The sequence below is a fragment of the Hylobates moloch genome, unplaced genomic scaffold (assembly GCF_009828535.3).
Source record: "Hylobates moloch isolate HMO894 unplaced genomic scaffold, HMol_V3 SCAFFOLD_5, whole genome shotgun sequence".
Taxonomy (NCBI): domain Eukaryota; kingdom Metazoa; phylum Chordata; class Mammalia; order Primates; family Hylobatidae; genus Hylobates; species Hylobates moloch.
The window spans coordinates 22919740-22934812 of NW_026652280.1; the positions used below are offsets into that span (position 1 = coordinate 22919740).

Genomic DNA, 15073 nt, shown 5'->3' on the forward strand with positions numbered 1-15073 from the left:
TCTTGATTTGCAGGAGTTGGTTTTTTTATAAATACTGGACAATTCTTCATCATCTATGTATATTGTAATTATCTTCTCTGACTATGTGAGTTGTCTTTTTACTCTTATGTATGCATTTTAAGAAAGAAAAAGCTGTTCTCACATAATTATAAAATGTTTATAATGGACACAAATGAAACTGGTACTAGATACTCTTATCTGGAAGGGAAAAGGAAGTTCCAGTGGGGAAGAGACACATTTTTCACTGTATCCTCTTGCCCCTTTTTTTTCCCAAGACAGAGTCTTGCTCTGTCAGCCAGGCTGGAGTGCAGTGCCGCAATCTCGGCTCACTGCAACCTCTGCCTCCCGGGCTCAAGTAATTCTCCTGCCTCAGCCTCCCAAGTAGCTGGGATTACAGGTGTGTGTCACCATGCCCTGCTAATTTTTTTTTTTTTTTTTTTTTTTTTAGTAGAGACAGGGTTTCACCATGTTGGCCAGGCTGGTCTCAAACTCCTGACCTCGTGATCTGCCTGCCTTGGGCCTCCCAAAGTGCTGGGATTACAGGCATGAGCCACCATGCCCAACCTGTTTTTTTATTACTATTTGCATCTGTTTTAAATTTTAAGATAAAGGAAGAAACCCATAAAACCTACTCTAAGCAAGCAGCGGCTAGCTTTTCCTAATTTTATTCTAATATAGTAAGGGACAACGATAAGGTTAAGATGCTGCTTCCCTAGTCATTCCTTTCACCATATGGCCCATCCCCTTGTGTTCTAAGCTCAGGAAACCAGCCCATTCCAGGTTCTAATTACGAGACAGTATAGCATAGCAGTAATGAGAGCAGCTGCTGCAGTCAGATACCTGTGTTATAATGCAGCAACTCGGCTGCCATTTACATAACTTTTGTCAAGTTATTCATCCCCTCACTGCCTCAGTTGCCTCATCTGCAAAATGGGGAAAGTAACAAGTCCTCCTGTGGTAAGCAGTCTCTAACAGGGCCCCAGTGATCCCAAACCCTGGTATTCACACCCATGTGTAATCCTCTCCTCTGAGTGTAGGTTGCATTTTGTGACTGTTTTTAAAGAACAAAATGTAGCCAGGAATGGTGGCTCATGCCTATAATCCCAGCACTTTGGGGGGCTGAGGCTCAGGAGTTCAAGACCAGCCTGGGCAACAGGGTAAGACCCCACCTCTACAAAAAAATTCTAAAATTAGCCAGGCTTGGTAATGCATGCCTGTAGTCCTAGCCACTCAGGAGGCTGAGCTGGGAGGATCCTTTGAGGCCAGGAGTTCAAGGCTGTAGTGAGCTGTGATTGTTCCATTGCACTCCAGCCTGGGCTACAGAATGAGACCACATCCCTTTAAAAAACAAAAAACAAAAACAAGAACCTGGTGCTAAAACATGTTTGTTGTTTTAAACTAATAATTTTTGGAATGATTTGTTATTCAGAATTAAATAGCTAATCCACCCAACCTCAGAGAGTTGTAGGGATTAAAAGAAATAATACATGGCAAGCTTTGAAAAAAGTGCTAGTCACAGAGCAAGTGCCCAAAACATGCTATTTTTCTATTATGGAAATATTAAAGTCTGGCAATGTGGAAGTAATACACCTCTTGCATCATTAGCTCTGAAGGGATATGAGAAGACTTCCCAACTATAAGAAGCCAGGGAAAATACTATTAGCTTTAATAACACCCTACAAAGAAATGTCCAACCTGTAAAAAACTCCCTACAACTGCTTATATTGTACTGATAAGATTGTGACTAAAACAGTAGCAAAAAGGAGAAATTAAGACCAATGAAATACAGTCTCTAACTGAATCATTCCATAAACACAAACAAAAAAAGACAACTATATATAGCCAAGTCCCAACTTCTCAAAATGTGATATCAAAAGCAGACATGAATTCTAAATGGTGAAAATAGTCTTGCACCAAGTACTTCTTTAGGGTTCTTTGGAAATCTGATAAACCAATGTCCTGAAGGATAAAAATACAGCTTCTTATTTATATAATTATCTTACCCTCCAATATTTGGAACACACAACCAAAAGTGACCTTTGTGTAAATGCACAAAAAGAGATGCTTTGGCAATTCTGACAATAAATTGGTTTGGATTCCTCCTCAAATATTGGCTCAGTATCCTGAAAAGAGAAAGATTTGTAAAGCTTGAGGACTGCCATGACTGTCAATTAAAATTATCACACAATGATAAAGGCAACAAAATTAAATAAAGGCATCGCTTCATATGTTCATCATTTTAGCCCCTCAGGTAAGCACCAAGGTAGTAAAAAGCAGCAAAGATATACCCTAAAAGCAGCTAGGCACAAATACTGTTGCTACAAAATCCCCTGAGATTTCAATTCTGATGAGACTCAGAGTATCATTGCTCTGGTAATGACAGATGATAAAGTCTGCCTTAATCCTAATTTTTGTAGCTATATGTGCTTTTAAAAAAAATCTAATTAATTCCTCTATATTCTCCTGAATTCCATGCCTAAAAATTCCCTAGCTGAAGAGAGTAGCATCAAAATTGTCAGAGACTTGATCTTTCTCATTGATTAAAAAAAAAAAAAGAACAAGGAATTCAAGCCCAAAGAACTGAAATAGATGACTAAAAATGGCTTTGCTTATTTTTTGTGGTGATTTGCTTAATTTTTTTTTCCTTTGAGTCAATTTAAACAGAAGCAGTTGAGGAGAACCCCATTTCTTTTATGTTTCTCCTCTGCATATCCTGCGCAATATGTTTCTCTATTTTATATCCATGATAGAGCAGATGTTGCCATTAAAAGTGAATAAAAAATTCACTCCCATAGCATACTAGAGAATCTCCCATACTATGCCTATAAGAAAATTATCAAACAATAATCGCTTTGTCCTTCTCCCTTAAAAAAAAATGGAAGGGGCAAATCATTACTAAAATTTTGAGCTATAGAGATTAAAAACAGAGAAATCACCCCGCTTTCCTTTTTCTCACCTGCATGTCACTTATTTCCGAGGTAACAATCCAGACCTTCAGGATGCCAGTCACCGAGAGTGCTACCACCGTGTCCTCTAAAATGAGAAGGGACAAAAAAGCAGCCCAGGTTACGAACATAATACGCTTTCTTTCTAAATATTAAGATGTTTTGCTTGAATGAAACTAAACAATAGCATGTTTTACAATTAGCAGAAAAACACAATTCTCTATTTCATGAAACAGGAACCAGGTTTTGAAACACAAGTTAATAAAGATGGCCAACAACTTAAAATTCAAGGAAAATTATTTCTAGCTAATTGAATTTTTTATTTCTAATCAAAAAGCTTTTAATAATTTCAAATGTTCTTGATTACTACGTTAACAATGAACTTTTACACTTCAAAATTCACAACTTTTAATTCTTTATCATGGATGAGCTCAACCACTTTATTTCTTCAAGGCACTAATTTCTCCCCCTTTCCCACATACCTTGCCACCTTCCAGATACTTCATTGCACATTACATCCTCCATAGAGTGTGATCAAGAGAAAGATATGATATAAAATCTAAGTTCCTAAGCTTCAGGTAAAAGGGAGCAGTGACAACACCAGGGTCACGTACAGGAATTTTGAGAGGATGAGCATTGGAAAGCAGTCAATGTGGGCTCCAGAGTGAGGGAGGGGAATGTTAAAAACAAAATCACATTTTTCTTCACTAATTAACCAATGAACTTTAGATAACAAACTATCTTAAATTCAATTTTCTTATCTGGAAGCAAATATAAATGAGTAACAACAGTACCTATCCTAATGGGTTGTTATAAAAATTAAGACACGCCAAGGGAAAACATTCAGCACATACTAAATTCTCAATAAGAGAATGATAAACCAATGTCTTGAAGGATAAAAATACAGCTTCTTATTTATATAATTATCTTACCCTCCAATATTTGGAACACACAACCAAAATGACCTTTGTGTAAATGCACAAAAAGAGATGCTTTGGCAATTCTGACAATAAATTGGTTTGGATTCCTCCTCCCTCAAATATTGGCTCAGTATCCTTAAATAAAATACTCTGTCAAATTCTCAATAAGAGAATTTAGTATGAGTTATTACTGTTATTTAAAAAATGATTATCTTTAAATAATAACCTTATCAATATCACATAGTTCTCTAGGCACTGTAAGGCATTGGAATTAATTGATTTAAGTTACATTCTATTCTGTTCAGACTACAGTGTAAACATATACAAAAGGAGTGTAAAAATTTTAAATATGCAAACTGCTTGGTCACAAACATAGATCTTTTTTAAATAAAAGATTCATTGTAACTAATATTAGAGATAAATATATGAATGATTAGTTCCCTATTGCCTGGAAAATTAACACAAATCTCATTCTCACCGTTATGCTTAGGAATAAAGCAGTAATTCTCTAATATGCATAAAAAACCTCTCTGAGAAAGTTCACATTAAAGAAGCCTGCTCAATTTTATTTCACCTAACATCTCCCAAATATATTTAACCAGAGATCCCACCTTTTTGACAAATACCTATTAACAAACTTCAGAACCAACACTCTGAAGAACAGTGGCAGGAAATGAAGCCAGTGCATCCACTCTTCCTACAGTCCACTTTAGAGCAGGCCTGCACCACTCTCAGCTGGGCAACTAATCTCTTAATTTGCTCCCATCTTTGAAGTTTAAAGCATAAGTCCCTTCAGAGACTGCCCATCATCTACAGTGAGAGCCTGCAAGCTACAGCTCTTGAGTCAACTCCAGCCCACTGGCTGTTTTTGTAAATAAAGTTTTATTGGAACACAGCCAGGCTTATTCACTAATGTATTGTCTGTGGCTGCTTTTGTGCTACAACAGCAGAGTTGAGTAGTTGAAACGTGGATTATATGGCCTGCAGAGCCTAAAATATTTCATATCTGGCCCTTTACAGTACAAGTTTGACAACCCCTGATCCACAAAGTGAATTCCCTAGCTGATACACAGGGCTTTCAAGACCTGTCTCCTGCCAGTTCTGCCAGCCTTATATCCTGCCATTCCTTCCCTCATATTTCTTGCCCCAGAAAAAGATAATCTATAGTTTCACATATACACCTATCATAATTTTAATGCTTTTGTACCTACAGACTATCTCCTTTGCCAGAAACATCCTGATCGCATGTCTGCTAAACTCTTTCTCATCTTCCAAACCCTAGATCAGACTTCATCTGATCTGGGCGGCCCTCTACTGCCCTCAATCAGCCTCACTGCCATCCTCTCCACACTATTTTTCCATCTTGCACACTTTGCACTCTAAACTGTTATTTGTTTATATATCATTGTCCTTTATTAGAATTGACTCCCTCAAGTATTAGTATTTCAATCCCTTGCACCTGGAAGTTTGTAGGCATTCGATAAATATTTGTTGAATGACTCCTGAATAAAAAGCTATGTGCTGATTTTCCAACCCTAAGAGGTTACAAAAGGAAAGCTCCTATAAAGTTGAAGGCAATTCACTAATGGGAAGCAGTGTAACACAGTGGTTAAAGTAACTATTCCAGGATCCTTTAGCAAAGACGTCATCACCCTAACTCTCCTCATTCTCCCCATCTATATGATGAATATTAACAGTACCTACCCCACTAAGTATTGTGAGAATTGATCATATGTAAATGCTTAGCATGGTGCTTGGTAGTGTAAACACACAGTAAATGAAAGTCTTCATGGTGATGGCGCTGGTGATACTGGTGGTAGTGGTGGTGGTTATTTACCGGCCTCTATAGGGAGCACAAAACTACGAAGCCATTTGAAAGTAAAAGAATGCTCCTTAAAAGGCTTATAAAAGTAGACATTCAATGTTCTGCATTAACTATTGCTCTTTTCCTGACAACTTTACTTTTGCTTTCATGGTTGTTATTGAGAGGTTTCAACAACAATGAAGAAAAGAAAATAATATTTTCTGAGCATCAAGTACAAATCAGCCCCTTCCAGGAACTTTCACTAAATTTAACTGTGTATAATCTCTCCTTTTTCACTATCTCCATTTGAAATGGAAACATTTCCTATGCCTCTTAAGCAAGTGACAGAACCAGACTCCAGAAATATACAGGTAAAACTACAGTTCCTCCCAAAGGTAAAACTACACCCCCAAAGGTTAAGATATTCTTCCTCCACTTCAGATAATCACCCATATACTCTGTCAAAAGCTGGTGACTTATACATCATGGAATGGAGATAAGCCAACAATTAATTCTTCATTCAATCAAAGATTTCTTTATGAAGGAGGAAACAAACCATAAATTATTGGTGTAGTTATTTCTTAAATAGAAGAATATATCCCAAAGTATTAATTTACAATAAATTGTAGAATGTTATAGTAAACTAAACATTAAGTCATGGTGCTAAAGCTCCTAACAGGCTTAATACACTGACCTTGTGTTCGGTGGGATCGAATAATACTCATGGAGCTAATCCAGTCTGGTGATATCTTTGATACTAAGGAGTATAATACTTCAAGGCTGGTAGCATCCACAACAAGGATTTCAGGGTAATGTCCATGGCATAAAAGCCTTCCTTCTTGCTGATTCCCAACAGAGAACTGGTAGAACTACATTCACACCAAAAGGAAAAAGATTTCTGAGTGTTCTCCTTTAATTTAGATACTTGATTAATACGCATTCATCAAGGTTATTACAATATTCTCCTAAAGCTCAACTTCTTTGGTAAGAATTTTAGATATTTACCAAATGGTACATATTATATGGGTGTATGTGCACACACATATATTAAGTTATATTAACATTTTTAAATAGCTAACAAAAATTATTTTCCTAACATCTTATCCTTCCTTTTGAACTATTTTGAAACAGAATTCATGATAATTGTTTTTATCCCCCTCTAGCATCTAAAACAGAACTGTTGAATAAATTAATAAAACACCTGAATAAAATCAGCTTTACAAATCACATCAAAAGGGAAGCTCAGGTGGGTCACAAAAATAACATGAATTTTAAATGAGTAGAAATAGTGAAATATAAGCTTATAATTACAGTTATGCAAATACAACTTAGAAGGATGATTGACATTCAAACATAATCAGGGCCTCAGCCTCCTTATATGTAAAATGATAATCTCCTATTTAATATGTAAGGGTGTCAGGAGGACTAAATCCAACACAATACAAGAAATGCCTACACTGTATCTGCTCAATAAGTGTGAGTTACCTTCTCTTCCTTTCCCACTGAAATCATAATTGATCATATTTTTAATATAATTCATAATTTCCCAACACTCAACACAGTAAACAATTAGTAAACTGAAGTACAGAGAATTAGAGAGCTATGAAAAAGCAAAAAAGAACACCAGGAATGTAAGTCAGAAACTACAAATTCCTGTGTAACACTCTACATATTAAGCCAGGCATATGAAACAGTCATGTCTTCTGAAGAGCTGGAAAGTTTTAAAAATACATGTCCAAGGACCAACTGCATGAGCAAAAGGACCAACTGCATGAGCAAAAAAAAAAAAAAAAGATATGGTCCAAAAAGTAGGTCAATTTGTGTCAATCACAAGTGGAATCACAAAGGCTTTTTGCAAGGAAGAATTCCATTATTTAGGACCTAGAGCATTTTGCCAAGTAGTGAAGGGGCTCTCACTTGGGTAACCAAGGTAGCCCAGAACAGCAGATGCAGCAGCAATTTGCTTGCCCTGTATCTTTCTCCATTAGTCTCCTCTCCTTTCTTACCCTTCCTAACATACCATCTTATGAGGAATACTTTTACCACTTCAATTCTAGTTTTCTTGTCCTATTACTACTACCCACCACTTTTCATACAAAATGACAGGCTCAATGTTTTAAAAATATTTTAAATTATATACTTATAATAGTTTGTGCTTAGAGCCACAGAAATAGATACTAACCTGTATGCCAGTATGTGTGCAAGCTAATTTTGTAAATTCAATACATCTGCCATCACTCACATCCCAGAGGCACATCTCTCTATAAAACAAAATAATGGTCAGCTTTGAATGTGACTTTTTAAAGCACCATTCAACTTTGTCACAGTGATTTAAAATTAATCTTCCATTAAAACTAATATATTTCAGAAAAAGTAGCATAGAGTCATTACTGCTGTTCATCAAAATTTCCAGTCCTCCCTCGACCCTCCTAACACCCCTTCCAAACTGCCCACCCCCCACCACATTCCACATCCTTTCTAGGCCCATAATAAGACTGCATTTCCTGGTTCCTTTTTGGTTAGTGAAGTCTTGTAAGTAGTTCTGGCCAGAACCAATGCAAGGCTTTCCAGAGCTCTGTTCCAGAGACTGGCTGCTTCACATAGAGGTCGCTCCCTCACTCTGAACTTCAAAGTAAGGATAGCAGCGAAGCAGAGTAGAGGCCTCAAATGACACATGAGGGACAAGTGACAAAAACAAGAAATAAACTAATTTAAACTACTGAGATTTTATATTTGTCATCCAGATAGCTAGAGAATTTCAAACTGCAAAAAACAAAAGTTAAAGTCAACTGAATTTCAAACTTTTGCAAATAAATCCAAGATTACAATTTTCATTCTGTATTTATTGTAATTTTATTGAATGCGTACAAAAAAACTAGATATAAGATTGAAAGATGTAACATTGAAAATCAGAAATGTCAACACGCCTTGTCTATTGAAGAAATACATTTAACAGAAAAAAATTAATAAAATGCAATGATCCTGATATCATTAGGGTTTTCTCTAAGATACTATTTTCTGTATCTCACATGGTTTTATATAAGACAATTTTTCAAAGAACATTCAATTTAGAATATGCATCCTAATGGGAATTATCCTTTAATTGACCAACAGCTATTATATTTTTAGCTTATGTTGCTTCTTTTTGTTCCAATGAATTATACAAGGTTCTCTTCAGTGGGGAGAACAATTTCTGATTTGTTTTGCTTTTTTGAGACAGGGTCTCACTGTGTCACCCAGGCTGGAGTGCAGTGGCACAATCACAGCTCACTAACAGCCTCAATCTCCTGGGCTCGAGTGATCCTATCACCTCAGCCTCCTGAGTAGCTCAGACTACAGGTGCACACCATCATGCCCGGCTAGTTTTTGCATTTTTTTGTAGAGACAGGGTTTTAACATGTTGCTCAGGCTGGTCTCAAACTCCTGTGCTCACGTGATCCACCCATCTCAGTCTCCCAAAGTGTTAGGATTACAGGAGTGAGCCACCACACATAGCAACAATTTCTTATATAATTCTCTTCAAGTTCCCCAACTTTCTTCAATAGCATATTGTATAAATATGTGTAATTTTCTAAGCACCAAAAAATGTTTTGAAAACTGTTTTTAAATCTTTTTAAACATTTAGTAACATTGGACCCTACAACTACTGTTCAATGACCTGCTTCTCTAAAGCAAGCTTCATTCTGAGACTTGGGAACACAAATAGTTATGTTAGCGTATTAATACATATCAATATCATGTTATGGACTTTTTCATGGCATCATCTTCAAAATTTATGCTAGCCTAGCACCACTCAGGTTTTTAAAAGGAAATCTCAAAGTTGTCTGGCAACTCAACAAAAACAATATGGAGATGAATGATCGTGCTTTAACTTTTATAGTATTTTGAGTTCCTTAAAAGCAAGCCAAAGGACATAATCATAAATTACAATAAAAGTATTGTAAAATCATTAACACAGATAAAATTTACATCCCTAAAATCAGATTTTAAATATCTACCTTTAGATTTAGACAATAAAAAGCATTTATTTAGGAGATATTCTAAAAGAAAATAAAAATACCTCGCTACTTATAAGGCACTGGTGCTAGTTATAAAGACTCATGAGAAAAAGAGGCAAATGAGAAAATACTTACCCACTTTCAGATGCACTCACAATATACTGTTTGTCACTGGAAGCACAAGCTTTAGACAAACAAGTGATTGACGCTGTATGACCAAACAACAGTGCTCGAGGATTAACCTAGAAATGCAAAAATATGCTAGTTTAAGTACCAAACTTAAAAATTAGCCTTTTATTTGAGTGCCAGCTTAGCCATAGTACAATAGAAGACTAGGAAGACTGCTAAGATTTTTTATTCTAGCCCCTGGCTCTTGTATAGCACTGCTGGAGCTGCCTGGGAGAAATTCTAGCCCTGAAAGGAAAGACAGAGGCCTGGCTGGCTTCGCTACTGGCTGATTGTAGAGACCCAGAGCCTTAACAAACATAGGCAGTAGCCAGGGAGTGGTTACAACAGGCCTTAAGCAAAACCCAGTGCTATGCTGGCTTCAGGTCTGACCCAGCGCAGAACTAGTGAAGCTGGACACAGGGGTGTTTGTGTCATTCCACCCCACTGTCCAAGTGGTTCAAAACACAGAGAGAGAGACTCCATCTGTTTGGGGGAAAGGATGAACAGAGAACAACAGTCTCTGCCTGGTAATCCAGAGAATTGTCCCGAATCTTGTCCATGCCCATCAAGGCGGTACCTCTACAAGTCTGCAAGAACCACAGTGCTGCTGGGTGTGGTGGCTCATGTCTGTACTCCCAGCACTTTGGGAGCCTAAGGTGGGCAGATCATGAGGTCAGGAGTTCAAGACCAGCCTGACCAACATGGTAAAACCCCATCTCTACTAAAAATACAAAAATTAGCCAGGCGTGGTGGTGCGTGCCTGTAATTCCAGCTACTCAGGAGGCTGAGGCAGGAGAATCGCTCTAACGCAGGAGGCAGAGGTTGCAGTGAGCCAAGATCCCTCCACTGCACTCCAGCTTGGGGGACAGAGTGAGACTCCGTCTCAAAAAAAAAAGGACCACAGTGTTACTGGGCTTGGGGCTCCCCTAAAGCAGATACAGCTGAGAACACAACACCCAAGTCCTTTCAAATATCTGGAAAGCCTTCTGAAGAAGGACAGGTACAAACAAGTCCAGAGAGTGAAGAATACAATAAATACTTAATTCTTCCATGGCCAGACAAGACAAACATCTACAAGTATCAAGACCATCCAGGAAAACACGACCTCACCAAATCAATGAAATATGGCAACAGGGACCAATCCAGGAGAAACAAATATGTGACTGTTCAGACAGATAATTCAAAATAGGGTTTGAATTCTCTGTTTTGAGAAAACTCAAAGAAATTCAAGATAACACAGAGAAAGAATTCAGAGTTCTATCAGATAAATTTAGGAGACTGAAACAATAAAAAAGAATCTGGCAGAAATTCTGAAGCTGAAAATGCAATTGGCATACTGAAGAATGTATCAGAGTCTTTTAATAGCAGAATTGATCAAGCAGAGAAAAGAAATAGTGAGCTTGAAGATGGCCTATTTGAAAATACACAGTCAAAGGAAACAAAAGAAAAAAGAGTAAAAAGTCATGAAGCATGCCTACAGGATCTAGAAAATAGCCTCAAAAGGGCAAATCTATGAGTTACTAGTCATAAAGAGGAGGCAGAGAAGGAGATAGGGGTAGAAAGTTTATACAAAGCAATAATAACAAAGAATGCCCAAATCTAGAGAAATATATAAATATCCAAGTACATACAGAACACCAAGCAAATTTAACCCAAAGATGACTACCTCACGGTATTTGATAATCAAACTCCCAGAGATCAAGGATAAAGAAAGAATCCTAAAAGCCAAAAGAGAAAAGACACAACATACACTGGGCCAGGCGCAGTGGCTCACGCCTAAAATCCCAGCACTCTGGAAGGCCCGAGGTGGGTGAATCACTTGAGGCCAGGAGTTTGAGACCAGCCTGGGCAAAATGACAAAACCCCATCTCTACTAAAAATGCAAAAATTAGCCAAGTGTTGTGGCATGCCATCTGTAGTCCCAGCTACTTGGGAGGCTGAGGCACAGGAATCCCTGGAACCCAGGAGGCAGAGGTTGCAGGAAGTTGAGATCACACCACTGCACTTCAGCCTGGGCAACAGAGAAAGACTCTGTCTCAAAACAAACAAACAAACAATTGAGCTCCAACACGTCTGGAACCAGACTTTTCAGTGGAAATCTTACAGGCCAGGGGAGAGTGGCATGACATATTTAAAGTACCAAAGGAAAGAATAGTAAATCCAGCAAAAATATCCCTCAAGCCTGAAAGAGAAATAAAGACTTTCTAGACAAACAAAAGCTGAGGGATTTCATCAATCCTAGACCTATCCTACAAGAAATGCTACAGGGAGTACTTCAATCAGAAAGAAAAGGATGTTAGGGAGCATCTGAAGGTACAAACTCACCAGTAATAGTAAGTACACAGAAAAACACAGAATATTGCAACACTGTAATTATGTTGTGTAAACTACTCTTAAGTAGAAAGAGCAAATGAAACAATCAAAAATAACTACAACGTTTCAAGACACAGACAATACAATAAGATATAAGTAGTAACAATAAAAAGTTAAAAAGCTGCCAGGCCCCTGGCTCATGCCTGTAATTCCAACACTTAGCCGGACATAGTGACCTGGGCCTGTAGTCTCAGATACTCGGGAGGCTGAGGTGGCAGGACTGCCTGAGCCCAGGAAGATAGACTGCAGTAAGCCAAGGTCATGCCACTGCACTCCAGCTTGGGTGACAGAGTGGGACTCTGTCTTCCAAAAAAAAAAAAAAGTTAAAAAGCAAGGGGAGGAAGTTAAGGTGTAGAGTCTTTATTAGTTGTCCTTGTTTGTTTGTTTTTGTTTATGCAAATAGTGTTAAGTTATATTCAACTTAAAATAATGGGTTATAACATAGTATCTGCAAGCCTCATGGTAATCTCAAACCAAAAAACATACAATGGTTACACAAAAAATAAAAAGCAAGAAAATAAATTGTATCACCAGAGTAAATCACCATCACTGAAAGGAAGACCTGAAGGAAATAAAGACCACAAAACAACAAGAAAACAAAAAACAAAATAGCAGAAATAAGTCCTTACTTAGCAGTAATAACAAGGACTTATCAATAGTAACACTCAATGTAAATGGACTAACCTCACCGATCAAAAGACAGAGTGGCTGAATGGATGAAAAAGCAAGACCCAGTGATCTCTTGCCTACAAGAAACACACTTCACCTATAAAAACACACATAGACTGAAAATAAAGGGATGAAAAAAGATATTCCATGCCAATGGAAACCAAAAAAAGCAGGAATAGGTACACTTACATCAGACAAAATAGGACTTCAAGACAAAAACTATAAGAAGAGACAAAGAAGGTCACTATATAATGATAAAGAAGTCAATTCAGCAAGAGGGTATAACAATTTTAAATATATATGCACCCAGCACCAGAGCACCCAGATATATAAAGCAAATATTACTAGAGCTAACGAGAGATAGGCCCCAATACAATAATAGCCAGGTGTAGTGGTGTGCACCTGTAGACCCAGCTACTCAAGAGGCTGAGGCAGGAGGATCACTTGAACCTGGGAGATCAAGGCTGCAGTAAGCTATCATTGCACCCTAGCCTGGGCAACAGAGTGAGACCTTATCTCAACAAAAAATAAAAATAACAAAAATAAAAGTGAAAGACTAGATGCTTTCCCTCTGCTAAGATTAGGAACGAAACAAGGATGTCCACTCTTGCCACTTCTGTTCAACATTGTTTTGGAGGTGCCATCCAGGAATATTAGGCAAAAAAAAAAAAAATGAAATAAAAGGCATCCCTATTAGAAAGCAAAAAGTAGAACTATCTCTATTCGAGAGTGACATTATCTTGTATGCAGAAAATCCTAAAGGATCCACTAAAAAACTATTAGAAGTAGTAAGTCCAATAAGGTTGTAAGATACAAGATGAATAAACAAACTCAGATGTATTTCTATACACCAGCAATGAAAAATCTGAAAATAAATGGAAAAATTATGTATCAAATAGATTCAAAAAATAAAATTCTTTGAAATAAATTTAACAAGAGTAATACAAACCTTATATTCTGAAAACTACAAAATATCGCTGAAAAAAACTAAACATCTAAATAAATGGAAATGAATTCGATGTTCGTGGGTCAGAAAACTTGATGTTGTTAAAATAGCAATACTATCCAAATTGATCTACTGAGTCAACATATTCCCTATTAAAGCCCAACTGACTTCCTTGTAGAAATTGACAAGCTGATTGTAAAATTCATATGGAAATTCCAGGGACCCCCACCAAAACAATCTTGAAAAAGAAGAGCAATACTGGAGGACTCACATATCTGGATTTCAAAACTTAATATAAAACAATAGTAATTAAGACAGTGGGTATATAAAACAATAATAATTAGGACAGTGAGTATAGACATCTAGAGGACATGGATAAGAACACATACACAGAACCATAAAATAGAATTGAGAGTCCAGATAGAAACCCATGACATTTATGGTCAATTGATTTTTCTTAAGAGTTCAATAGCATTCAGTGGAGAACAAGTAGTCCTTCTGACCAATATTGCTAGGATAATTTGATAGCCACATGCAAAAGAATGAAGTCAAACCCTTCTCTCACACCACAGAAAAATTAACTAATATGGATTGAAGACCTAAATGTAAGAGGTAAAACTAGTATATAAAATTCTTAGGAAAAAAAAACACAGGGATAAATCTTCGTGACCTTAGATTTAGCAATGGTTTCTTAGCTATGACAACAAAAACATAAGCAAACAAAGGAAAAAGAGATAAACTGAACTTTATCAAACTTAAAATATTTTGTGCTTCAAAGGACACAATCGAGAAAGTGAAAAAACAACCGATAAAATGGGAGAAAATAAATGTAAATCTTATATCTGTTAAGGGATCTGTATCTAGAATACATGAAGAATTTTTACAATTCAATAATAAAAAGACAAATAACCCAATTTTAAAATGGGCAAAGGAAAAAATTTTAAGTTAAAAACTGTTTTAATGGGCAAAGATTCTGAATAGACAGTTTGCCAGAGAAGATATACAAATGGCCAATGAGAACATGAAAAGAAGCTCAACATCATTAGCCATCAGGTAAATTCAAACCAAAATTACAATGAGATACCACTTCACACACAAAATTAGGGCTAGAATCAAAAAGATAACAGTTATTGATTGACAAGGATATGGAAAACCTGGAACCCTCATGCACTGCTGATGGGAATGCAAAATGATGCAGTTACTTTGGAAAACAGGCTGGCAGTTCCTTAAATAACAGATTAAACATAGAG

General features: G+C 36.9%; 1 protein-coding gene across 4 annotated transcripts in view; it reads right to left on the bottom strand.

Moving 5' to 3' along the window:
• The window catches only part of WDR7 (WD repeat domain 7), a 376679-nt gene that overhangs the window by 338572 nt on the left and 23034 nt on the right, over nt 1-15073 (bottom strand). For all 4 annotated transcript variants that reach the window (XM_032152211.2, XM_032152210.2, XM_058438305.1 and 1 more), the window contains 5 exons: nt 9803-9909; nt 7852-7930; nt 6364-6538; nt 2957-3033; nt 2004-2123 (listed from right to left, as the gene is read on the bottom strand). In XM_032152211.2, coding sequence (XP_032008102.1) covers nt 2004-2123; nt 2957-3033; nt 6364-6538; nt 7852-7930; nt 9803-9909 — 558 coding nt within the window. The remainder of the gene's footprint in view (nt 1-2003; nt 2124-2956; nt 3034-6363; nt 6539-7851; nt 7931-9802; nt 9910-15073) is intronic.